Below are 26,626 nucleotides of genomic sequence, written 5' to 3'. Positions count from 1 at the left end.
TGTAGTCAGGTTCATTGCTACACTACCAATGAAAAAATAAGAAAACTGCACATGAACATTTCTACTCAAATCTTTTTCAAGCGTGCTATTAGAAAGAACACAGTAATGCCAGCTTCAGAGGTTGACCCAGAGATCCTAGTATTCTAATTTCTAATTCTATGGGCTGACCCTACAACTGTGAGAGGTCACAGAGGTTAGCGGTCACTTGGGTTAAAGGTCACAGTGGGAGGGGCATCTTTAGACCTCAGCTGATGTTTTGGGGAGCTACTGATGATGGCACAGGGAATGCATGACTGGGGGAGGGCAACGTATGTGTGTGTAGCCCACTCACCCTCCTCAGCATAGCGTCTCTGTGAGACAGGGGTCAGACAGTGGGAGTCAGCTGTGGGCTTTTGTTCCCGGTCGTCCAGTCTGGCTAATCCTATCAGGAATCCGGGATTGTTAGGGAGAGGAAGAAAACAAGTGAAAAGGCTTTAGATAGAAAGAGGGTTACTGTGCAAGAAGTCATTGAGACATGCTGTATGTATGTGCCTGAATGCTTCACAGCCACTGTAACATTGTTTATTGACCACATTTTTTTATTAGAGTAACCTGTAGAAGAGATCACAACTAATTTCCTACACTCTGAAAGTGGATTTGTTTGGAAGGATGTTGCAGTTGTTAATTATTAAGTAAAATTAAGAAAGTTGGAAAATGTTTTCCCGAGAACTTTCAAATCTCTAAATCTTTCTAACTAATTAACAAATATCCAGTACTGTACAAATAGATAAAGAGATATACTTGTATTGACACAGTGACACACACTCACACAGTGCTCTTGGGTAAAGTAGTCACTGGGCTCCTTCTGTGAACAAAGTAGCTTAACCCCAAGGAGTAAAGGCAACATGTGTGACTGTGAGGCCCTCTAATACCCTCTGTCCCACACGCTACCCCTCTCCTTCCACATGTGAGTGTGTTCGTGTAGTTGTGACATGACCAGGGGGTAGTGTTGCATTCCTCCGGGGCAGAGCAGCAGAAAGGCCAGTGGCCCCCCACCACTTGGGGTTGGAAAGGTGAAAGAGGGGACCGAAAAATAGGGTGGGGTTTGAGGGGTGAAGTGGTTTGGTTGAGAGAAATGCCAGCAGGGGGGGGACAGACGCCATAATAGCCTGAAATTCACAATTTCTCCACGTTTCACTGGCATCTAAAAGTTGTGACCTCTGTATGGTTGGGGTATAGGTACTAGGGGTGAGGGTCATATTGGGGGTTGAGATGGGGCACAACCATGCTGCCTTTTGGTGAAAAGGCAGACAGGACGTCATCAGATGCCAGAACATTCCTTGATAAGAAGTTCACAATGTAAAGGAACAGTGGAATAGCTTAACCAGACCAGGGATGTTTTGGCTGCAAAGTTCAAAATCCCAGTGGCCAAATTCTAATTTTTACAATCTAGAGATTATCTCCTAAACTCCAAGTAAAGTAAACAATAATTTGGCTCCATCAACTCACTTTAGGTAATAACATCACTCAGAAATAAACGGGACCCACCCAATAACTGGTGGGGTGTGTTTAGATATGAAATAGTAAACAATAGAACTATACATCATAAGATCTCTCTCACCAGACCAGTGAACAGTATGAGCTTTATCTTTATAGCAAATTCATCTGACCATTTTCCAGTTAGTTGATAACATACAATAATACTGTACATCCAAACATTCAATCAGCAGGAAGTCAGATTGTTACACATCCACATTTGTGTTCAAGGCAATAAAATAATATACACAGTAGACACACCACGTCTGCTATGAGGATCCCGTTCCCCTCCCCTAGCTCAGTAAGTGCAATGCTCCTTCTGGCACGTTTCGCTTTCACCATGGCGAGCAGATCAGCCTTTCCTGTGACACCCCCAGAACCCTCTTCTCTGTGGGTCATGACCTCATACTGATTTGAGACATGGGGTTCAATTAGCCCACAGAGAGGGACTTGGATCCCACCCATCCATGAAACTGTATTTATACTGTGCTATATGGGCCAAGGTCTGTGTTAACCTATGCTCCAGATCAGTATACTGAGGGAGATGGTTAAGCCATCATACAGTTTCTACGGTCCATATCACATTCTGCGCCAAAGTTCAATGTTATTACATACCCCTATTACTACTAAATGTTTCAAGTGTATCATTCCTTCTCTTAGTAGATGGTAACTTCAATAATTATACATCAATAAAATATCATTTAATAAATGTGTTACATGACACATTCAAAAACCAAAGACAACAGAAAAATGTATTTACATGAGATTAAAAACACAAACCCTCACAATACACTTACAAGAAACAGTACAATATACATATAGGCATCACAAAGTGTCCTGAACTGAAAATACGAAACATTGGAAAATACTCATCATTGGCCAAAACAGGTGAAGCACAAAATAGAGATTACTCCATCACATTGAGCATGAACCTAGTTGTAATGTCATGTAGTCTCTTCCAGCATCTACAGATTTCACATATCAATTTCAGGAACTTTATCCATACATCAGTGTCTTAGTTAGCTCACTCCTTAGGACAGCAGGGTGATGAGGGCATCCAGAAACTTAGTCCTGTCCTCCATCTTTAGCTCAATGACTGCAAAGGCAAAACACAGGTAAGTATGAGCATGTGTATTGCTCAATTTGAGCTGTTATGGCTAGCAGGTGCGAGGGAAATGTTTTTTTTAACACCTGATGATGTAATGATTAAAGCTGTAACAATGACTTGAGAAAGCACCTGTATGAGAGCCAAATAAAGTACTGAAATATATGTACGAAACCAGTGTACTGCTAAACAAGGCCCATCTGTAGTGTGTCATGTCTGCCCTCTTGTGGAAAAGATATACATTTACAATAACATTTTACTTACTAGAGGTGTCGAAGTGGTCGTGGAGAGTTCTGGAGCTGGTGCTCTCTGCTGCTTTCTCAAACGCACGGCCAAAGAAACTATTGGAGAGGGGGAGAGAGCGAGAACAAAAGGAAGATTAAAATTAGCATTTGTTTTAGTTTTTCCCAAAACATAAAGAACATTAAAGTGCTTGCAGAGACAGGCACACAACTTATGAACTCACTTCTTCTTGTCGGATGTCTCAGACTCAGGTGGGATGCCTAGAACGATGACAGTTCTCTTCTCCACATCCATGGGAGCAGCTATGATCAAGGGCAGCAGCTTACATCGCTTATTCCTCGTCTATGTACAGGCACAGCCAGACAAGCAAGAACGATGCAAAAAACCATAAACAAACATCTAAAACACTGTCATTTTTGTTTGAAACTAATTGAAGACCAGGGGCAATAGAGCTAGACAGGGCCTTGGATAATGGGTAAGTGAAATACTGAGTTACTCACAGAGCGTACAAAGGCTTTGAGCAGGTACTTGCAGAGCAGGGTCAAGGCCATGGGTTTGGAGAACAGCTTCACATCAGGAGTTCCCTGCACAGAGATGGAGGGTCATAGGGAGGACATACCACACACTAGTGTTGTCACGATACCAACATTTTACAAACAATACCAGGCCAATTCAGACCTAGCGTCCGGTTCACCCCATCCCACGACATTTGTTCCTGTTTTCTAAATGTTATGCACGTGTTACACAAAAAAAAACTTTCACTGATGTTCAAATTTCTACTCAACTTCTGTATACTGCACACTGTATACTGCATAGAATGGCTGATTTGCTCATATTTGCAAAGGCCTACCTGTGATTTGGCTGGATGAACATGCATGCATAATAATCTGCATGTCATTATGGCAGTAAGGGGAAAACCCTGCATGAAACCTTTACTCTTCAATTAACACACATACTAACTCTCTCTCCCTCAAACGCGCACACACACACACCACTCTCTCTCCTACAAACACATTGCTCCCAACATTAAAACCGGTATGCACCAAACTGAATGTAAGGACTAGAAAGAGAGTTTCGGCTTACATTAGGCGTTGCTTCAATGCATCAAATGTAAGGATAAAAAAAACAGATCAGGGACAGCATTCCCCCTCATCATCACCACTACATTATGTTTCAACTGATGGAGGAACAGATGTGCAGGAAGAGCGAACAGAGAGAAACAGGCGAGTGAGGACTGATAGGGGATGCGCCAGGCTGATTACTGCTGCCACATGATATGCTCATGAAAGTCAAGAGGACATTATTGGACCAGCATACAAGACATTAGTTGCTGTTGCTAAACTTTTTTTTTTTTACAGAATTTATCAAAAATGTAAAATAGACTTTATAGCCATTTTATAACAGGTGCCATCGGCTTCTTAAACAGTAGGGCCAAAACATTTGGTAGTATCATATGAAGTGGTACTATGGTATTCTAAAATGTTGCCATCATAAGTATCATGACATTTTGGTACCGTGATATTACAGCGGTAACAGTATACTGTATAACACACACCTCCAAGAGGTAGCAGTAGAGGAAGGGTCCTTGTGACAGTATGAGGTTGGTGCAGATGCAACTGGCTACAGTCTGTTGGATGGCCATCAGCTTCTTCTTAGCCAAATCAATGCCACCATGGAGACGCTCCAGGTTACTCCTACAGAGAAAAGAAAACAGGATGGGATCATTCCAACACCTGGGGTGTATTCCTTAGTGCACACCGTAGCAATTTTTGCAACCAAAATGTGTTACTATTGGACAGAATTCAAATAGGTCCCTCTTAGCGTTGGTCGAACCTTTGTCCTATCGTGATTATGTACTCATAATGGATGGGAGACCAGATGCTGCTGCCTGCACCCGCACGCCCGACTAGCATCACCACCCTGGACGGTTCCGACCTAGAATATGTGGACATCTATAAGTACCTAGGTGTCTGGCTAGACTGCAAACTCTCCTTCCAGACTCATATCAAACATCTCCAATCAAAAATCCAATCAAGAATCGGCTTTCTATTCCGCAACAAAGCCTCCTTCACTCACGCCGCCAAACTTACCCTAGTAAACTGACTATCCTACCGATCCTCGACTTCGGCGATGTCATCTACAAAATAGCTTCCAATACTCTACTCAGCAAACTGGATGCAGTTTATCACAGTGCCATTCGTTTTGTTACTAAAGCACCTTATACGACCCACCACTGCGACCTGTATGCCCTAGTCGGCTGGCCCTCGCTACATGTTCGTCTCAGACCCACTGGCTCCAGGTCATCTACAAGGCTATGCTAGGTAAAGTGCCGCCTTATCTCAGTTCACTGGTCACGATGGCTACACCGACCCGCAGCACGCGCTCCAGCAGGTGTATCTCACTGATCATCCCTAAAGCCAAAACCTCATTTGGACGCCTTTCCTTCCAGTTCTCTGCTGCCTGCGACTGGAACGAATTGCAAAAATCTCTGAAGTTGGAGACTTTTATCTCCCTCAACAACTTTAAAAATCTGCTATCCGAGCAGCTAACCGATCGCTGCAGCTGTACATAGTCCATCTGTAAACTACCCACCCAATTTACCTACCTCACCCCCATACTGCTTTTATATTTTACTTTTCTGCTCTTTTGCACACCAGTATCTCTTCTTGCACATGATCATCTGATGATTTATCACTTCCAGTGTTAATCTGCTAAATTGTAATTATTCGATTTATTGCCTACCTCATGCCTTTTGCACACATTGTATATAGATTCTCTTTTTTTTCTACCATGTTATTGACTTGTTTATTGTTTACTCCATGTGTAACTCTGTGTTGTCTGTTCACACTGCTATGCTTTATCTTGCTTTATCTTAATCCCATGTCACTTATCATAAGTGTAGGGGTATTAAACCCTGTGTCATGGCTAAATTCCTAACCTGGCCCCATTCCATCATAGCCACCTAATCATCCCCCTCATTCCTAATTGGCTTCCTCACTTGATAGGTGATGTGTGGTGAGAGTTCTGGCAGAAAATGGTTGCTGTGCATCACCCTGGTGGGTGCCGCACATTAGTGGTGGATGAGGTGAGATTCCCCCTACTATGTCAATTGCTTTGAGTACTTCTGGTTGGTAGAAAGGTGCTTTATAAATCCAACCAATTATGAAAAATGACGGGGTTCCTGGTGAATTTGCTATCACAAAAGTGGTCCCCGGCCCCAAAAAGTTTGAGAACCCCTGGCCTAGCCCAAAGGTCATATTCATATTGAATGGAGAGAAGGGAATATAGCGTAAGTTTTTTTTTTTTTTTAAACAGCTAGACAATATAGTCAAGGAGTGTCAGTTATAAAACGTAATAAGTTTAAGCTTTAACGTCCGTGCATCCGACAGAGCTAGAAACAACATTTTCTGAATGAACATTTTGCGCTGCTTTGGTGGAATTCTGTCTAGCCTACATTCCTCTTGCGTTCTGCTGCCCTATACAACATAGGCTATTTATTGAAATAGGCTATAGCAAACAGGAATAGGCAGATTACTCTGAATGTCACTCGTGTGCTGCCCTGTCCTACCCTCGTTCTTTAGGCCTACGGCGCAGCGCCAGTCAAGTTCAAATGGGCTAAACCATCATTTGTCACATCACTAGGTTGTCAATTGTCGATGGCTGTCAATCGTCATCGATAAACGTTCCTATCGTAATATCGCCCAACCCTAGTCCCTCTCCCGTTTGATCCCGAGTGAATAAACACATGGGGCGAGCACCGTGAGGTCCCAAGACTCTGTGCTCTCTGTGAATCATTATACATGTATCATGAGCTCAACAAGGAATAAGAGAACAACCCAGCTTTCTGGGATTGTCCAGTACTCCTCCACCAGGACAGGCAGTCAAAGGCTTTTCTTATGGGGAGTGTGTGTGCGCATGTACGTGTGTGTACCTGGAGAGGCAGTCGAGGGCCTTGATAAAGTTGTCGCCGGGGCTGTCATCCTTCTCAGTGCTCTCCAGAAGGGCGGCAGCAGCGTGCACGATATCACTGGCCAGGAAATGGTTCTTGAAGCCAAAGTGAATGCCGAAAGTCTGGATACGGATGTCCTTCATACTGAGAGAAAACAGCATTAAATGAGGGCTATAGACCCGTTTCTGTGTTTACAAAGATTGCCACACAAGGGCGATGCGTGCAAGTTAGTGGCAGAACAAGTGGGAGTTCTTATAATTTAGAACGCCAGCAAAAAAAAGCCTCTATTTACATGTTGCTTATGAGTGCATTTCACACTACAACTGCTGTACCCAAAACAGTTATTTTCCAAAGATCGCAAACAAATGGAATCTTAGCGACTGTTAAAGTAAGAATCAAAACATTGTATGCGATAAGAACACCAAAGTTATTTTGTTCAGGAGTAATAAAAAAGTGAATCTAGGCTATGTCGACGGGCGCAGATGGCAACGGCTTTCTTACTGCTGCCAAGAGTTGRGCGCATCTGTGCGTGACATCATTGTGTCGTGTACTGGAAAATAGTCTATTGGGCATATTAGGAGAAGGGCATATTTTATTCATCATATACACAGAGTGATTGATAATGGGGATTACAGATATATTTATGCAATAGACAAACACTCTTACCCGTATTTGTTGGAGGATTCTTCTATAACTTCTCGCAGGTTTTCTTTGACTGACATGTCCATGGAGTTGAACTTCTGCTTCACCTGCTTCAGGGGCAGGCTGGACAACACAATCCATTGTTATCAATAAATCAAAATAACAAACTGCTGCCCATCACTTTTGATGAAGTGACATTTGTCCTTCAGAGGCTACAGACTAATTGTAGCTTACATTAACTAATTGATTAGTAATTGATATTCAAGAATGCGAGTCACGCATGTCCCTAAAGTGATCATTTGATGGAGATCCTATTCTAATTGACAGTCAGAACTTGGGGATAGCATACCCCATGTCAGCGAGGAACTCCTGGAGTTTCTTCTGGCCATGCATTGACCAGAGCTTAAAGTTGCAGGAGGTATAAGAGGAGTTACAGATACTCTCAAACAGAGACCAGTGCTGGTACAGGGCCAGACGCAGACTGAGACAGGGTGTCAAGGGGTTAACACACAGAGAAAGGCATGACAGGGAGGGACGTGAGGGTGACAGTCAGGACAGCATACACACAGCCACAAGAATGTGGCAACGCTTACTAATAACACGTCGGACCCAAATTAAAAAACTAGGGCCGGGACAATACCAGTATTGCGATACTCGTTAGTATCGAGGCAAAACCAGGGCAAAAATGAAAACCTCCCTTTTAGTTTCTTTTAAATCCTGCAGTACGTAAACTAGTGTGCTATACCTTGGAAAATAAACAAAATGTGACTCTGGATGACAACGTAATTATGTTTGTTTCCAACATTAGGGCTGTTTTCCTAAAGTTAAATCCACCTCGTGTCTTCTTTCCTTGGCACGATACTGGTATCGTCACAGCCCTAGAAAACACCACAGCAACAAAATAGCTGAACCAAAGATCTCAAAAAGTTAGGTCTCAACTAGTTGTCATGCACAAGTCTGAGCTCCCCTGGAAGATAAAGGATACTCGTACTCGAAGGAGATCCTCATGCAGTCGATAGAGAGAGAATTATCCTCATCCTCGTTCCGGTGGTTGTGACGTGAGACGTGGCGCTGCAGAGTAGCGATGTCTGTTACATACTTCATACTGGGAGGCACAGGAACAATACACGGAAGTTAGTGCTCGTTTAAGACATGAGCTTTGTATTTTTCAAAAACTTTGTAGGCATCCTAGATGTTGCATCAGATTTGAAGTGTTATAGAAGAGAGTTGGAGTTAAATATTCTTACTGAGTGATTTTATCATGAACCCACTGGTCAGTCAGCCCAATGATGGCCCACCTGTCCAACATCAAATGTTTAATATAAATTGTAGTGTCATAGTTTGCACATGCAAATAAATTACATGTATATAATTTTACAAAAAACATTGATAAATTCACTTACCACAGCATATCTTTAGTGTCCTTAGTCAGGACCCATGCCAGCTCAAATATCACCATTGCAGCCTGCACAAATACATATACACACACACGTTCAAAAGTTTGGGGTCACTTAGAAATATCCTTGTTTTTGAAAGAAAAGCAACATTTTTTGTCCATTAAAATAACATAAAATTGATCAGAAATACAGTGTAGACATTGTTAATGTTGCAAATGACTATTGTAGCTGAAAACGGCTGATTTTTAATGGAATATCTACATAGACTTACAGAGGACCATTACCAGCAACCATCACTTCTGTGTTCCAATGGCACGTTGTGTTAGCTAATCCAAGTTTAGCATTTTAAAAGGCTAATTGTTCATTAGAAAACCCTTTTGCAATTATGTTAGCACAGCTGAAAACTGTGGTTCTGATTAAAGAAGCAATAAAACTGGCCTTCTTTAGACTAGTTGAGTATCTGGAGCATCAGCATTTGTGGGTTCGATTACAGGCTCAAAATGGCCAGAAACAAAGACCTTTCTTCTGAAAATCATCAATCTATTCTTGTTCTGAGAAATGAAGGCCATTCTATGCGAGAAATTGCCAAGAAACTGAAGATCTCGTACAACGCTGTGTACTACTCCCTTCACAAAACAGCGCAAACGGGCTCTAACCAGAATAGAAAGAGGAGTGGGAGGCCCCGGGGCACAACTGAAAAAGAGGACAAGTACATTAGTGTCTAGTTTGAGAAACAGACACCTCACAAGTCCTCAACTGGCAGTTTCATGAAATAGTACCCGCAAAACACCAGTCTCAACGTCAACAATGAAGAGGCGACTCCGGGATGCTGGCCTTCTAGGCAGAGTTGCAAAGAAAAACCCATATCTCAGACTGGCCAATAAAAAGAAAAGATTAAGATGGGCAAAAGAATAAAGACACTGGACAGAGGAAGATTGGAAAAAAGTGTTATGGACAGACGAATCTAAGATTGAGGTGTTTGGATCACAAAGAAGAACATTTGTGATAAGCTTAAAAAAATTAAAAGATGCTGGAGGAGTGCTTGACGCCATCTGTGCTTGACTGTATGGTACGTAAGAAGTGCCCATCAATCCAATCCAACTTGTGGGAGGTGCTTCAGGAAGCATGGGGTGAAATCTCTTCAGATTACCTCAACAAATTGACAACTAGAATGGGTCTGCAATGCCGTAATTGCTGCAAATGGAGGATTCTTTGACGAAAGCAAAGTTTGAAGGACACAATTATTATTTCAATTAAACATATTTTTTTATAACCTTGTCAACGTCTTGACTATATTTCCTATTCATTTTGAAACTCCTTTCATGTATGTTTTCATGGAAAACATGGACATTTCTAAGTGACCCCGATTTATTTTTTATAAATAAAAATAAATGAAAAAAGTTTGGGATCACTTAGAAAAGTCCATGTTATTTATATAACATATACACACACATAACTGTTCAAAAGTTTGAACTTGCCTACTTATTCAAGGGTTTTTCTTAATTTTTACAATTTCTACATTGTAGAATAATGTATGTATGAATGTGCGCACACACACACACACAGACAGCAAGTTTCAACATAACCAATATATAATCCATACTCACCGAAGTCCCATGGTATTCATATTGCTCATAGTCAAACAGGATCTCACGTCTGAAATGAAACGTTTCAAAAGTCAATGTCATAAGACTGTTTAAACCTTTAACGGGGCAGTGTGGTTAAAAACATGATTTACCTGTTGTAATTATTATTATTTTAAAAAGGCCACACAATGAGATCAAAATATCATAATTTTCACAATTTCGGTGTTAATGCCCTTTTTGTGTAAGAGCCCTCTTTTTTTTTATGCCTGGAAATTCAGCCTGTTCAGATGGGATGGAACTTCTGGCCCACATCATGACAATGTGATCTGATTATAAAGAGTCAATGACTGTTCATCTGGGTAAGGGGGTGGGCTCTAGATCATCCTATCAGCCAATTAGGGCTGTGTATGTAAACATCTTCAAATTTGTCTGTTAACGCCCACTCGATCAGACAGAGCATTTCAAGGGCCATAGTGGGTTCAGGGAAATAAATTATACAAAATATATTTGAGTTATTTTCAATAAATAAACAGTGATTTATTAACCAAACAGTGATGATTTAAATATTAAATTACAAAAGACTGCATGGGGGCTTTAAAACTCTAGAGAAACTTCACCTCCTTGCCTCCCACTCTCTCGTTGCTCTCTGTCGCTCAATCCTCCTCTCCACTTCCCCCTAAAACATGGGAACATGTTGGTATAAATAACAATACATCACTGCAAACTTGATCGGCTTCGTCTACTTTTTGTGGAAATCAACATTGTCATATGCAAATCAAATTACACTGGGCAAAATAAACATTAATAAGAAGCAGAAATATTGTATCCACCTTGGATCAAAGGGTTGTTAAGTAGAGATGGGATGGGATCAATATAATTTTTATCATCAACTTTTGTAGCATCAATACAGCTGGTCGATATGGACAAAAGGCAATTTATCGAGATATGGATTTAAATGATGCGATAACAAATAGAATGCTAAGTTTATAAAAATAGTATGTACCATTTATTTTATTATCCTTTAAACTACTAGTTTGATGGTTGTAGTCATCAATTGTCCCATTAACAATCACCCATATTAGCAAACTTATTTCATATCAAACTTTACATTTCTTTAGTATAGGCTACTTATCGTAATGAACAATATCTTCAAAATGCCTGCAATAAGTGATCGGTGTGGTCAGTGTCAATTTTTGGTTTATTGTCTCAGCTCTACAGCATAGCATACCTCATCGTATCGCCTCCGTTTCCCAGAAGGCTCAGAGCCTCCGTCACTCTCATTCCCAGAGTCATCGCCGCCTTCCTCCTCTTCATCGCGGAAGATATCATCATAGGAGGGCACTCCAAGGTCATCATCCTGCTTTATCATCAGCTTCACCTGGGGGGGATTGTGGGAGATTGAGTTCAAAACACCGATTGACACTGGCTCTTCATCTGGACAGCAACTTCTGTGCTCATTATCATCTCAAGGGCAGTATCCTAAAGGACTTTTCTCCTCTGAAGTCACCCAACTGCTGCCAAAGTGAAGTAACCCCTTGTGAAGAACTAGCTCAAACTTAGACCTCTTTATTAATAATTTAACTTAAGAGGTTTAATTGTATTGCATAGTGAATGCATTCGAGATAACTCGCAATCAAATGACTACCTATGTAGCAGTACGTGTTCCACGTTGGAATGTATATCCATAGTTGGTAGACAGTCCTTCTTAAAATGTTATCCTTTACATGAACGAGCAGTGCATAAGAAACTATTAAGTTCAATTGTTAGATGCTACCACCCCCTGCCAAATCAAAACCAAAGATGGATTCCATGTTGTGTTCCTGCGTTGCACGCACACCTGTGTGTCCTAGCTAATCAGCCTCGCAATACGGGCACCATGCTGACACAGACAGGAAGTAAAATGTGGCGTGTGCGCGCAAACACTGAAATCCATATTTGGTATTGATTTGGAGGGGGTGGTAAAATCTAATAATTGAATTCGTTCCTGGGAATAGCGTGGCGATGCATTCTGAATCAGAACCACCCACGGATATACCTCCCGACGTGGGAAAAGCATCAAACAGGCACAGACAAAGATTAGTAAATAAGTCACACAGTGAGCTAGTTTTATAAGGCTAGACCGAGAATAGAATACTGGTCTAGAAGCTGGGCTAGTGATGGACCAGCGTACTCAATTACAATTATTGATTGACTATGTCCTAAATGGCACCCTATTCCCCATATAGCGTGCTACTTTTGCACTATGTAGGGAAAAGGCTGTCATTTAGGATAGACATTGACTTCTCACCTGGGTGTCATTGTAGACATTAACTACATCCACAGGTCTGTGTGTGTCACAGATGAAGAAGATGGAGTCTTCCTCTGGCTGAAGGGTCTCCAGGAGATCAACATTGGCCCCACAGTTGATCAGGACAAAATAGCGGAACTGAAATGAGAGCAAATAACAGACACCTTCATGGATGTTTGTAGTTTTCATAATCCTGTTAGACACATTAAGGTGAATTCCAGGGTATTCAGATGTGGACAGGTTTTTCACATTACCTGCTCCTTGTGCTCTAAAAAGGCAGTACCAAGGTCTTGCCAACCTGTCACTGGCACCAAGGTGTACTGGACCTGGTCACAGTGAAACAGTGCCTGGGTAGATGGGGGTGAAAGAGGCAGTAAGAAAACATGTGAATTAGACAAACATGTAGCAGATCAGTTAACTTATTTGACAGCAAAAGATAGGGCCCTTGACTTACCTGTAATATCTTACAGGCGCAGAGTGCATCAATATCAGATGACACCAGGAGGGCAACTCTCTGAAAGTAATGGAGGAACAGATCAATAGTCAAGACACAGACGTTTGTAAAAGTAACGTTAGCGTTAACATGCTATTTTATTTAACAAAAATAGGAGGCGAATAATTAACGTTAGTTGACTGAAAAATTGTCGGTGGTATTTATATTTTCACCCCTCTCTGCGGTTAGATAACGCGTTAGTTAACAGGAAACTAAATGTAGTGTTAGAAGTTCTTACCTGGTTGACAACAACGTCGTAGAATTCCTTTCTTATGTCCGTAATAAACATTTTCCAATATATTCGTGAGGTTGTATAAAAACAGAAAAATATAAAATAACTTTACGTGTACTTTATTATTGTTCAATGCAGCCACGAGCTTTTCTGTCGTATGGTCAAATTGTCCTTGTTGGAAAAATGGCGCCAATTCGCACTTCAGCTGCCGAATGTTAAACAGCCAATAAAACTCCACTTTGTAGGCTTTGTGTAAAACTGACCAATAGAAATTGCATGCAGGTAGGCGTCAGCGCGTTTAGACAATCACAAAGGATAGAATGTTGGTGTTAGGATTCTGATTGGTGGTCATGCTTTGTTCTGGGAAATCCGTCACTTCCTGCTTTCGTTGCGGCTAAGCGGAAGATAACATTGGAATTTCAGCAGGCAGTTTGTCGGAGAATAAATACGCTATTTGGTATAGCTTTATTCTATACATTTTGATATATAAAGTTTGGAGTGCTAATTTTTATCATGGTAAGTACTCGACAACACTGGTTTTGACTGTTGTTTATGAAAAATGCAAACGTAACCAGTGCCACATCGTATCGGAATTCACTAGCTAACGTTAGCCGTTAACTGTTAGCTTGGTAGTAGGAAATAGTTAGCCATTCAAATCAAAGGAAATATGCACCATCATTCTGACAAAATTAATATCTAACGTTACCTTGCTCGGCAACTTTACTTGTGAATCGTACAGCTTTAAAAAGTTAAATGGTGTCACTTGTCAGCTAGTTTTACATGAAGTTGGTATGATGATGTTTGAAATAAAAGTTGGATTTGAAATTAGTCAGGGTAACGTTGTCAAACCAACTCTAAAAATAACTAATTTTTACCTGATCTAACTACTTTTTGTTTCTCAAAATATTTGCCACAGTTTTCCTTCAACATGTTTGACCACCCGATGCCACGGACCTTCCAAAACCGCTTCTCCACTCAATACCGCTGCTACTCTGTGTCCATGCTGGCGGGTCCCAACGACCGGTCTGATGTGGAGAAAGGAGGAAAAAGTAATTAATCTATATATCAAATATATCATAACTATACCAGGAATGTATAGAGTTTGACACCTAAGCTTTTCCCCAGTGTCCTATACACAAGTGACTGTAGAGATTGCAGTCACTGTCATCCTACTGTCAATTAATTCAGCCTTATCCTGCTCTGTAAGTGTTTTTCAGTGCTCATATTGCTCTGTTTTCTCATTATAGTTATAATGCCGCCATCTGCACTTGACCAACTAAGTAAGTATACTCCTACTTTATCCAGATTTAAACTCTGATGATCTACATATGCAATTTTTCCGAACCTGAGTTTTATACCCAACAGATGACTTATTCTTCCCCTTCACTCTTTTCCACCAAAGGCAGACTTAACATCACCTACCCCATGTTGTTCAAACTTACCAACAAGAACTCAGACAGAATGACACACTGTGGTGTCCTGGAGTTTGTAGCAGATGAGGGGATTTGCTACCTGCCACACTGGGTGAGGAGGGTTGTTTTATTTCAACACTTATTTTTTTATAAATCTTGTGCCATATTTCTATCAAAGGATGCTTTAACTGCAGAGCTGTGGGGAAGTGGTAACACTCCCTGGCACAAGTCACATATATAAGACTCCCCACCAGAGACCAGGGTTTGATCCCCACCCTTCCCACTGTTTCTCTCCTTCTTGCCTATCTCCCCCTCTGATTTCCTTTCTGTCTAAATAAAGTGAGAACACTTCAACCAAAATATATACATATATACACTGCTCAAAAAAATAAAGGGAACACTTAAACAACACAATGTAACTCCAAGTCAATCACACTTCTGTGAAATCAAACTGTCCACTTAGGAAGCAACACTGATTGACAATAAATTTCACATGCTATTGTGCAAATGGAATAGACAACAGGTGGAAATTAGAGGCAATTAGCAAGACACCCCCAATAAAGGAGTGGTTCTGCAGGTGGTGACCACAGACCACTTCTCAGTTCCTATGCTTCCTGGCTGATGTTTTGGTCGCTTTTGAATGCTGGCGGTGCTTTCACTCTAGTGGTAGCATGAGACGGAGTCTACAACCCACACAAGTGGCTCAGGTAGTGCAGRTCATCCAGGATGGCACATCAATGCGAGCTGTGGCAAYAAGGTTTGCTYTGTCTGTCAGCGTAGTGTCCAGAGCATGGAGGCGCTACCAGGAGACAGGCCATTACATCAGGAGACGTGGAGGAGGCCGTAGGAGGGCAACAACCCAGCAGCAGGACCGCTACCTCCGCCTTTGTGCAAGGAGGAGCACTGCCAGAGCCCTGCAAAATGACCTCCAGCAGGCCACAAATGTGCATGTGTCTGCTCAAACAGTCAGAAACAGACTCCATGAGCAGTGTATATGTTGGATGGATGCTTTAAATTGGGAACCGTGTATGTTATGTCACATGCATTAAAGTTAGGGATGGGCATGAGTACTCTAATTGACTACTTTAAAACTCCATCTTTAACCAGAGATCACTTTTTTTTCTCAAATACTGTAAAACTATTTGGTGGAATGTGCTTTGTGGCTGCCTGAACGGGCAAGTGACATTTTGTCACCATTACCCCTAAAAAAACGAACGTTCATTTGCTTTGACTCTAGTGTTCCATTTGTACATGTGCATTTGTGGGGCACAACAAAAAATAATAAAATTCTTCTTCCTAAATTCCCTTTCCCCTCCGTGTCTCTTTCACTCAATTGCATTCCGACCGCTCCCTCAACACACGCGTGCTGAGGGCGCACGCAAGCTCCCTTTTGGCCTACAGAAATAAATGCCTATAAAAACGTATCTAACTGATGAGACACACAACCTACATTCCTTGCCAAATGGCATCAGTTTTATCACAAATTCAAATCAAAATGGACTGGTTGATTGAAGTAGGAAAATGTGTTCCAACAACGAGCAGCAGTTTTGGAATAATTGCGTCCCGTATATTTTCCGCTTCGGCTACTTTGCGAACTACTGATGCCATTTAGAATTCATGGTTGCTCAGGGCCTGAGACCCCAAGGACTGTCATATACTGTAAGAGAATTGAAGACTGTTCTTTGCTGTACAACAAGGTTTTTCAGCAGTTCCTTGGGGAGAAATCTGTGCATTCAGCAGGAGCAGAGGACACACTGGAAAACAGGCTTTTCAACATGCACCGCTCAGAGACAACCGAGGGCATAAAATTGCACATAATCGCAGCCTTGAAAAATGAGTAATCTAATCTCAGAGTTATGATGGCTACTTCAGCACTGGGAATGGGGATAGACTTTAAGCATGTCATGTAGTCAACTATGGACCACCTCAAGACCTTGAGTCCTACATGCATGTATGTCCTTGTATGGCCCAGCCAGAGCCCGGACTTGAACCCAATCGATCTCCAGAGAGACCTGAAAGTAGCTGTGCAGCGACGCTCCCCATCCAACCCGACAGAGCTTGAGAGGATCTGCATAGAAGAATGGGAGAAACTCCCCAAATACAGGCGTGCCAAGCTTGTAGCATCAAACCCAAGAAGGTGCTTCAACAAAGTACTGAGTAAATGGTCTAAATACTTTTGTAAATGTATTTCTGAATCTGTTTTTGCATTGTCATTATGGGGTATTGTGTGTAGATTGAGGATTTTTTCAAATTCATTTTAGAGTGAGGCTGTAATGTAACAATATGTGAAAATAATTACATAAATAAATGCAACAAAGAATGTAACGTTATAAAAGTAAATACACGTTTTGTCAGTCTACGTTGTCATTGGTTTCAGTATTACGTATTTTTTCTTTCTTAAATTACTTCTCTAACTGTGGCATTCAAGATGACAGTTTCCATTCCAGAGTTTCAGCACTACAGTTGAAATCAACAGTCAACATTTGTGCCTCTGTCTGTGTGCCAAACGGGCAGACAGTTTGTTCTTCTCACGGTGTAAGGTCAGTTTGGTTGCTGAATCTGATCCATTACACTTGTTCCTCATAGTCCAATTTGTGCAGCAGGTTTATTTGGAAGTTCTGGAAGCTCGGGTAGAACCTGCCAGGTGTCAAAGCAAACGCCTTCTGATGAAGAAGCGCACTTACTATATGGTTGATGTCCTCAGATTTACTTGAGATTGAGTGCTTTCCAGACTTTGGCTTCAGCTCAGTCTTTATCAAATCGCTGCATGAGGTCTGTCTTCTCTCGTTATGGTCCTGCTGAATTTCTGTGCAATGTCAAACTGGACTTGGGCACCTTGATGCTGGATGAGGTCTTTTGTGAGGCGCACATGGTGTTCGCCGTTCTTGCATCAAATACTTTGGTATTGCTCTGGGCTGATTACCTTGAAGACATGTACCAATTCTTTCCAGAGGACCTCTTGAGGAAGTGTTACTTTGTACTAGAAGTAGTTGTAACAGTGACCTTAAATAAAAGGAAAATAAGGTTTTAATATCTGAGACTGTCATAATGCATTATGCAACACATTTGCATGTGCCACATAAAATGGGCTTTATCAGTTACTTCATTGTTATGTGGAAAAAAACAGTATAAATGATCTAGGCTACAATTGTCACTATGATCAACTGAATATATTATTAAATGTAGCCTACAAATGTGAGCCTGTAGGACTTGTGCAACACTAACCGATAAGTCAATGAAGAGGGTAATGATTAATACTGGGATAATAAACAAACCAAAAATCATTGACAAAAGTTAGCTGTAGATAGCTATATTGTTCGAAGGTAGAGTACTTTAACTATGTAGTGATCACTTTTTTGTCACTTACAGCCAATGATGCACAGAAAAACGGTGCTTGTAGCAGTTGAATTCCTATATCTAGCAGTTGGTCATGTGTCTCTGGGGCTGGGACCCTGAACAAGCCTCGTCTCTCCGGACTCTCTCTGCTTTTCTGAACAGACACTCTTTTGGTACTTCTTGGGGTCGAGACAGCCATTACACATAATTTCATTCTATGTTCCAGATGCGTGATGCATCACTTCGCACTGGCAACTTTCTTTTTTACTTGGAAAAAATATTTAGTTTAATTCTGTTTATATTACATAATGTTTTTTACTATAACGTGTCTTGACCGTGTTAAGGGCTCGGGAATTAAGCGTATCTTGTCTGCTAAATTAACACAACAAAGCTATGCCAGTGCACAGCCATCGGCTTCTACAAACAAGCGCCACTGCTAAGGTTACTGACATTTTTAAAGATTGTGTTTCATGATATAATATAACCAGTTGATATTACGGTTTCAATAAATTAATATTAAAATGGCATTGCCTAATATTGAGTTGCATCCCCTTTTACCCTCTGAACAGCCTCAATTCTTCTGAGCATTTTTTGTTTTATTGAACCTTTATTTAACTAGGCAAGTCATTTTAAGAACAAATTCTTATTTACAACGACGGCATACTGTCCACAATCCATGTCTCAATTGTCTCTAGGCTTAAAAATCCTTCTTTAACCTGTCCTCCCCTTCATCTACACTGATTTGAAGTGGATTTAACAAGTGACATCAATAAGAGATCATAGCTTTCACCTGGTCAGTCTATGTCATGGAAAGAGCAGGTGTCCCTAATGTTTTGTACACTGTCTCTGGGGCAATTACGAATTGTTATCTGTAATGGTTGTGATTAATTAGGCATTGTTGCGCACTGTTCCCATGTTTTTTCCCAATGCAGGCCTTGTTCAAAAAATATTTTCAAAAAAGATATTGGAGTACTCGAACAGTCAAAACATTTAAAATCAAATCAAATTTTATTGGTCACATACACCTGGTTAGCAGATGTTAATGCGAATGTAGTGAAATGCTTGTGCTTCTAGTTCTGACTGCAGTAATATCTAACAATTTCACAACAACTACCTTACACTTGTGTGTATAAAGGAAGGAATAAGAATATGTACATATAAATATATGGATGAGCGATGGCTATGCGGCATAGGCAAGATGCAGTAGATGGTATAGAGTACAGTATATACATATGAGATGAGTAATGTAGGGTATGTAAACATTATATAAAGTGGCATTGTTTACTAGTGATACATGTGATACTAGTGATACATTTATTACATACATTTTATTATTATTAAAGTGGCTAGAGATTGAGTCAGTATGTTGGCAGCAGCCACTTAATGTTAGTGATGGCTGTTTAACAGTCTGATGGCCTTGAGATAGAAGCTGTTTTTCAGTCTCTCGGTCCCAGCTTTGATGCACCTGTACTGACCTTGCCTTCTGGATGTTAGCGGGGTGAACAGGCAGTGGCTCGGGTGGTTGTTGTCCTTGATGATCTTTTTGGCCTTCCCGTGACATCGGGTGGTGTAGGTGTCCTGGAGGGCAGGTAGTTTGCCCCCGGTGATGCGTTGTGCAGACCTCACTACCCTCTGGAGAGCCTTACGGTTGTGGGCAGAGCAGTTGCCGTACCAGGCGGTGATACAGAATGCTCTCGATTGTGCATCTGTAAAAGTTTGCGAGTGTTTTCGGTGACAGGCCAAATTTCTTCAGCCTCCTGAGGTTGAAGAGGCGCTGTTGCGCCTTCTTCACCACGCTGTCTGTGTGGGTGGACCATTTCAGTTTGTCCGTGATGTGTACGCCGAGGAACTTAACTTTCCACCTTCTCCACTACTGTCCCTTCGATGTGGATAGGGGGGTGCTCCCTCTGCTGTTTCCTGAAGTCCACGATCACCTCCTTTGTTTTGTTGAGTGTGAGGTTATTTTCCTGACACCACACTCCAAGGGCCCTCACCTCCTCCCTGTAGGCCGTCTCGTCGTTGTTGGTKATCAAGCCTACCACTGTAGTGTCGTCTGCAAACTTGATGATTTGAGTTGGAGGCGTGCATGGCCACGCAGTCATGGGTGAACAGAGAGTACAGGAGAGGGCTGAGAATGCACCCTTACGGGGCCCCGGTGTTGAGGATCTGCGAGGTGGAGATGTTGTTTCCTACCCTGACCACCTGGGGGCGGCCCGTCAGAAAGTCCAGGACCCAGTTGCACAGGGCGGGGTTGAGACCCAGGTTCTCAAGCTTATTGACGAGTTTGGGGGGTACTATGGTATTAAATGCTGAGCTGTAGTCAATGAACAGCATTCTTCCGTAGGTATTCCTCTTGTCCAGATAGGTTAGGGCAGTGTGATTGCGATTGCATCGTCTGTGGACCTATTGGGGCGGTAAGCAAATTGGAGTGTGTCTAGGGTGTCAGGTAGGGTGGAGGTGATATGATACTTGACTAGTCTCTCAAAGCACTTCATGATGACGGAAGTGAATGCTACGGGGCAATAGTCGTTTAGCTCAGTTACCTTAGCTTTCTTGGGAACAGGAACAATGACGCATGTGGGAACAGGAACAATGACGCGCCCTCTTGACGCATGTGGGAACAGCAGCCTGGGATAAGGATTGATTGAATATGTCCGTAACACACCAGCCAGCTGGTCTGCGCATACTCTGAGGACGCGGCTAGGGATGCCGTCTGGGCAGGGTTAACACGTTTAAATGTTTTACTCACGTTGGCCACGGTGAAGGAGAGCCCGCAGGTGTTGGTAGCGGGCCGTGTCAGTGGCCCTGTATTAAAATCATCACACCTCTGTGGTCATGAACTTTAGTGTGTATGTTGTCTGTAGTGACATGGTTGTCTGTGTGTTTCCCCTGTAGATGATGCAGAATCTCCTGCTGGAGGAAGGGGGCCTGGTCCAGGTGGAGAGTGTGAACCTCATGGTGGCCACATACTCCAAGTTCCAGCCACAGAGCCCAGACTTCCTGGATATCACTAACCCCAAAGCAGTGTATGTACAGTTATAGACCTTTAATTACTCACCTCTGCACATTTAAGTGTCATTAAAAATAGACAAATGATTCTCACATTTCACTTCACTGTCTCATAGGTTGGAAAATGCCTTGAGAAACTTTGCCTGCTTAACTACAGGAGATGTTGTCGCAATTAACTACAATGAAAAGGTAACTGTTTAAAGTTAATGGTACACTACACAGCCAAAAGTATGTGGAAACCTGCTCGTCAAACATCTCATTCCAAAATCATGGGCATTAATATGGAGTTGGTCCCGCCGTTCCTGCTATAACAGCCTCCACTCTTCTGGGAAGGCTTTCCACTAGATGTTGGAACATTGCTGCGGGGACATCCATTCAGCCATGAGCATTAGTGAGGTACGGCACTGATGTAGGACGGTTTGTGCTGGCTCACAGTCGGTCGGTCCAGTTCATCCCAAAGGCGTTTGATGGAGTTGAGGTCAGGGCTCTGAGCAGGCCAGTCAAGTTTTTCCACACTGATCTCGACAAACCATTTCTGTATGGACCAGGTTGCGTTCTCCTGGCACCCACCAAACCCAGATTCGTCCGTCGAACTGCTAGATTGCGAAGTGAGATTCAGCATTCCAGAGAATGTGTTTCCAGAGTCCAATGGCAGCGAGCTTTACTCCACTCCAGCCAACGCTTGTCATTGCGCATGGTGATCTTAGGCTTGTGTGCGGCTGCTCGGCCATGGAAACCCCTTTCATGAAGCTCCCGACGAACAGTTCTTGTGCTGACGTTGCTTCCAGAGGCAGTTGGAACTCAGTAGTGAGTGTTGCAACCGAGAACAGGCGAGTTTTATGCGCCTCAGTCACTTGTGTGGCATACCACTTCGCGTTTGAGCCATTGTTGCTCCTAGACATTTCCACTTCACAATAACAGCACTTACATTTGACCGGGGCAGCTCTAGCAGGGCAGAAATTTTATGAACTGACTTGTTGGAAAGGTGGCATCCTATGATGATACCACGTTGGAAGTCATTGAGCTCTTCAGTAAGGTAATTCTACTGCCAGTGTTTGTCTATGGAGATTGCATGGATGTGTGCTCGATTTTATACACCTGTCAGCAACGGGTGTGGCTGAAATATCCAAATCCACTCATTTGAATGGGTGTCTACAAACATTTGGCCATATACTGTATGATGACTGTATTACAATYCACAAGGCAAAACTGTAATGGAATTTTACTTGTCACCAGAATTTTGCTTCTAAATGTAAGGTGTGGCATCACAGTAGGCTGCTGAGGGGAGGATGGCTTATAATAATGGCTGGAATGGTATCAAACACATGGAAACCATGTGTTTGGGTTCGATAACATTCCATTTATTCCGTTCCAACCATTAATATGAACCTGTCCTCCCCAAATGTGACACCGGCAGCCTGTGTGTGGCATACAGTTGTGCCTGACCTGTTATCTTTCTCTATACTGATTTTAGATCTATGAACTGCGAGTGATGGAGACTAAGCCAGACAAGGCAGTGTCTATCATTGAATGTGATATGAATGTAAGATCTTCTGTACTATCTATCATACCATAAGTGGAGACACAACACTGTAACTTAGATTATGGTACCTAATAGCTCTACCTCACCCAGCCATACCTGTTGTTGTCTCTCAGGTGGACTTTGATGCGCCGCTGGGTTACAAAGAACCAGAGAGGTGTTACAAAGCACCAGAGGAGCCCACAGTAAGAACAACACATGTTGAGTATTTCTAATCCAGTCTCAGTGTTTATACTGTATGTTTTGATGAACTCTAATCACTCCTCACAACAGGAGGAGGAAGGAGATCCCAACACTTGGACTGATATGGACATGAGATTCAGAGTGAGTTTATGGATTTTRTTCCTTACTTACCTCAGTTCATACCCATATGGTTCATGTTCTCTTTCATTTATGCGAAGCTCATGCAGTCCTCAATTCAACCCATGAATTAGTCTATGAATACTTCTCTCTATAGGCTTTCACTGGTTCAGGCAATCGTCTGGATGGCAAAAAGAAAGGCATCGAGCCCAGCCCCGTCCCTATCGATCCTAGTGACATTAAAAGGTTGGGAGCTATTACCAGTCCAAAAACAACCCCTAGCCCTTTCCCCATATCCGGTCACTTTTGTATTTGCAGCTATGATGAAATCAGCTTTGATCTTAATCTTTAACCCCTCTCTGTCCCAATACAGAGGGATTCCTAACTATGAGTACAAGGTTGGCAGGATCACCTTCATCAGAAACTCTAGGCCTCTGCCCAGGAAAACAACAGAGGATGTAAGTATGATGGTCAAAGAAGGAAAATGTCATAAACTGCTTCATCCCTTTCTTGCAAACACTGAAATTCCAGGAAGGCATAAAAGCTGTATTTAGATGGTTCAAATTGTATGTGCCAGATTTGAATGATGTACGCTAAAGCTAGTTGCATGTTTTCAGGAGGATTCAGAATTCATCGCCTTCTCTGGCGAGGGAAAGTCACTACGCAAGAAAGGTGGCAGAAAGCTTTGAGGCACTACAGTATTCAACTGCAGAGACTGACTGACTGCAGACTCTACATACATACTCACACACCCACCATAAGCAACCAATAAAGGCAGGTCATGTTAAGAGCTGGGTTCATTTTTTTCTTTCCCTTGGCAGGAATCAACAAGGCGTTACTTTCCTTTGATCATATTGTAATGGTCTTGCCCATGGTAAGCAAGTTAAAAGCACATAAAAAAAATGGAATGTTATTGGGACTGTGGTTAGAGTCCAGGGTTGCTGGTATGAGCCCATTCAAAGACAGCAACCCTTTCAATACAATATGATAAATATCATAAACAATTTTCTACCTTTCAACAGAATGACCTTTGTTAATGTTGGAGTGGGTTTGATTTTTCTTGGAATATGTATCAAATTAATTTGGAAACGCTCCTCTGACATTGGAACCTGTTGGACTCGAACTGAGTGATGAGTGTGGTAGATAAATGCTATTTCCTTTGTTTATTTATCAACACTCTGAAATAAAGTACAGTGTTTTGAATAAAGTGCACTCTGTATAGATCTGTTTATTTTTGTCTTAAAATAATTTGTGTGTGGAATGATGCGTCCATTATATTGGTTTATAGAGCCTAATGTTAAAGTGTATCAGTAGGTATTGAAATAGGTACATATTGTAATTCATAAGTGTGCGGATTCAAGAATAAAACACAGTAAAGGGATACAAGAACAACTTGAAAATAAATGTGAATAATTTAGGGATTTATGAGTCTGAGCTGCAAGGTTGGTTGGTGAGGTTGGAGGCAGTCTCACAGTATGGACTAGGATAGAACAATACAGAGAAATCATTGGACATTTTACATGACTGAAAAACGCCAACTTTTTGATGCCTTTTCTTTGTATCTGACTGGTATTACCGGCAACAAAGCCTGTACTTTTATCTCCACCAACCGATCTAGTTATGATTGCAGTAATGTATTTAAAAGTCCTGAGTATAAATGTTGCCTTTCATCTTAGTCTTTGGCACATATTAAGTCATGAACATTCTGTTGTCCGTCAAACTTTTTCTTGTCAATCACAAAGCTTTGCAGAAATGCTTTTTATGCATTTATTCTCTCCATTTAAATGCATGTAGTTCTGTCTTTGAGTTGTTCTTGTCTATTGTCACAGAAATGCTTTGGCATTTGGTGTGGGGGAATGCACTACAGGAGGTAGGTGGCACCTTAATTGGGGAGAAAGTGCTCGTGGTAATGTCTGGAGCGGAATTAGTGGAATGGTATCAAACACATGGTTTCTATGTGCTTGATGCCATTCCATTTACACAATTCCAGACATTTTTATGAGTCATCCTCCACTGGAATGCACACTTTAAAAAAAAAAATCTTCTTGACTTTGCCAAATAAATATTTAAAAGCCCTCTATATTTAGTGAATACATGATGGGTTAGTGTGCACATGTTTCTAACTTAAACTACAAATGGCTAGTAGGTTGAGAAGRGAATGTGTGTGTAATGTGATCACATCCAAGGTGGATCAAAAAAGCTACTTTATGAAATGCTCCTACAGAGGTTCATCCAGGTCAGATGTTTTTAAATTATCTGGAAGAGCAGATTCTAATGCTTCTACCTCAAAAAGAAATTAGCACATGGGCTCTGTTCCAAAATACAACTGTTTTGTTATGACAGCAGTTCCACATGTTAATGACACTCAAGTTGTGTGGGAAAAATTTTTATTTATATTTTGTTCTATTATATTCATTCTTACTATAAAATATAGGCCATATGTGTAGACTTGATCAGGGCAGGAGAATGTAGGCTAATGGTGCTTTCAAGACAACTGGGAACTTGGGAAAAAATTTGGTAAAATTATGGCTTCAGTGATCTTCAGGTCAGAAAGTCAGAGCTCTTGGAATTCCGAGTTGGATGACAATTCAAGACGATTTTTCCCAGTCTGAGCTTTTTTTTCTTCTTCTAGTTACCAGTTTTCTTCAACGCTCGGGAGTTGGAGATTTCCGAGTTCCCAGTTGTTTTGAATACGGCGTTACACTTCAGCTCTACTATAAGCTTCACGTTGCTTTGACATCAGCGTTGTGTCAATGTGACGCTCTACCTGCTACAGAGCTCATTGTTTTGAGAGCAGAGGGGAAGGGCGTCTTTATTTTATTTTCCGCTACTGTGATCAGGGCAGGGAAATGTAGGTTCCAAAGTGGCGCAGCGGTCTAAGGCACTGTATCTCGGTGCTAGAGGCGTCCCTACAGACCCTGGTTCGATCCCGGGCTGTATCACAACTGGTCACAGCGTCGTCCGGGTTAGGGTAGTTTAACCGTCATTGTAAATAAGAATTTTCTTAACTGACTTGCCTCGTTAAATAAATAAAAAATAATTGCGACGTTCATCAAGTTTGCGCTCAGCAGACCTGAAATTTGCTCAGTGATGAAAAAAAATTGAGGGAACATTTGTGTCCACATACAATAATAGAATAACATACTTTTGTATAGTGTATTTGTCTGATGTTTCTTAGGACCTGCATAAACATTAATGGATTTTTGTCCAGCCAACTTATATAATTACCAGAACATAGGCTATCTGACAATGTTTTGAGTAGCCAACTTTTTATTCACCATAACAGGAAAATACAAGGTAATTATTTACAAGTAGGCTATGGCAAGCTGCTAACTTACTGTTGTGAATGTGAAGGAAGGAAAGTAGTGGAAGGTCTGAATTTAAAATGAGGAACTTAGAACATGCAGCTGTCAAGTTACAGTGACAACGGTCGCACAACGTTGAATGTCTTTTGCTCCATCCTGACAAAAACAATGGCTACATAAAAGGCGAATACCGAAAAGAAAGAGGTAAAAATAGAAATGTTGCCCAATTGTTTTTACAGGCAACCTACCGTGATTCCTATGTGTAAGCAGTATGA

At 41.7% G+C, this 26,626-nt stretch overlaps 3 protein-coding genes across 3 annotated transcripts in view; 2 read left to right on the top strand and 1 right to left on the bottom strand.

Annotated features, from left to right (window-relative positions):
• Positions 1 to 26,626, top strand: part of LOC111957767 (3-ketoacyl-CoA thiolase, mitochondrial) — a 56,881-nt gene that overhangs the window by 13,520 nt on the left and 16,735 nt on the right. The window lies entirely within an intron of this gene.
• On the bottom strand, positions 2,195 to 13,637 carry cdc45 (CDC45 cell division cycle 45 homolog (S. cerevisiae)). The gene is made up of 18 exons (XM_023978515.2): positions 13,456 to 13,637; positions 13,179 to 13,238; positions 12,979 to 13,071; positions 12,725 to 12,862; positions 11,666 to 11,815; positions 11,055 to 11,113; positions 10,459 to 10,507; positions 8,858 to 8,919; positions 8,702 to 8,752; positions 8,440 to 8,559; positions 7,804 to 7,935; positions 7,479 to 7,577; positions 6,795 to 6,956; positions 4,419 to 4,557; positions 3,364 to 3,447; positions 3,087 to 3,205; positions 2,885 to 2,961; positions 2,195 to 2,611 (listed from the first exon to the last, which is right to left on the bottom strand). Exons 1-18 carry the CDS (start codon positions 13,504 to 13,506, stop codon positions 2,547 to 2,549), a joined length of 1,710 nt encoding a protein of 569 aa, XP_023834283.1. The 5' UTR covers positions 13,507 to 13,637; the 3' UTR covers positions 2,195 to 2,546.
• On the top strand, positions 13,787 to 24,267 carry LOC111957633 (ubiquitin recognition factor in ER-associated degradation protein 1). Its single transcript, XM_023978516.2, has 12 exons — positions 13,787 to 13,965; positions 14,366 to 14,498; positions 14,697 to 14,729; positions 14,852 to 14,973; positions 21,093 to 21,223; positions 21,323 to 21,395; positions 22,681 to 22,749; positions 22,863 to 22,931; positions 23,020 to 23,070; positions 23,204 to 23,292; positions 23,420 to 23,504; positions 23,664 to 24,267. Exons 1-12 carry the CDS (start codon positions 13,963 to 13,965, stop codon positions 23,733 to 23,735), a joined length of 930 nt encoding a protein of 309 aa, XP_023834284.1. The 5' UTR covers positions 13,787 to 13,962; the 3' UTR covers positions 23,736 to 24,267.

Source organism: Salvelinus sp. IW2-2015, linkage group LG33, assembly GCF_002910315.2.
Source record: "Salvelinus sp. IW2-2015 linkage group LG33, ASM291031v2, whole genome shotgun sequence".
Classification (NCBI taxonomy): Eukaryota; Metazoa; Chordata; class Actinopteri; order Salmoniformes; family Salmonidae; genus Salvelinus; species Salvelinus sp. IW2-2015.
This window is presented reverse-complemented; position numbering and strand designations above follow the sequence as displayed.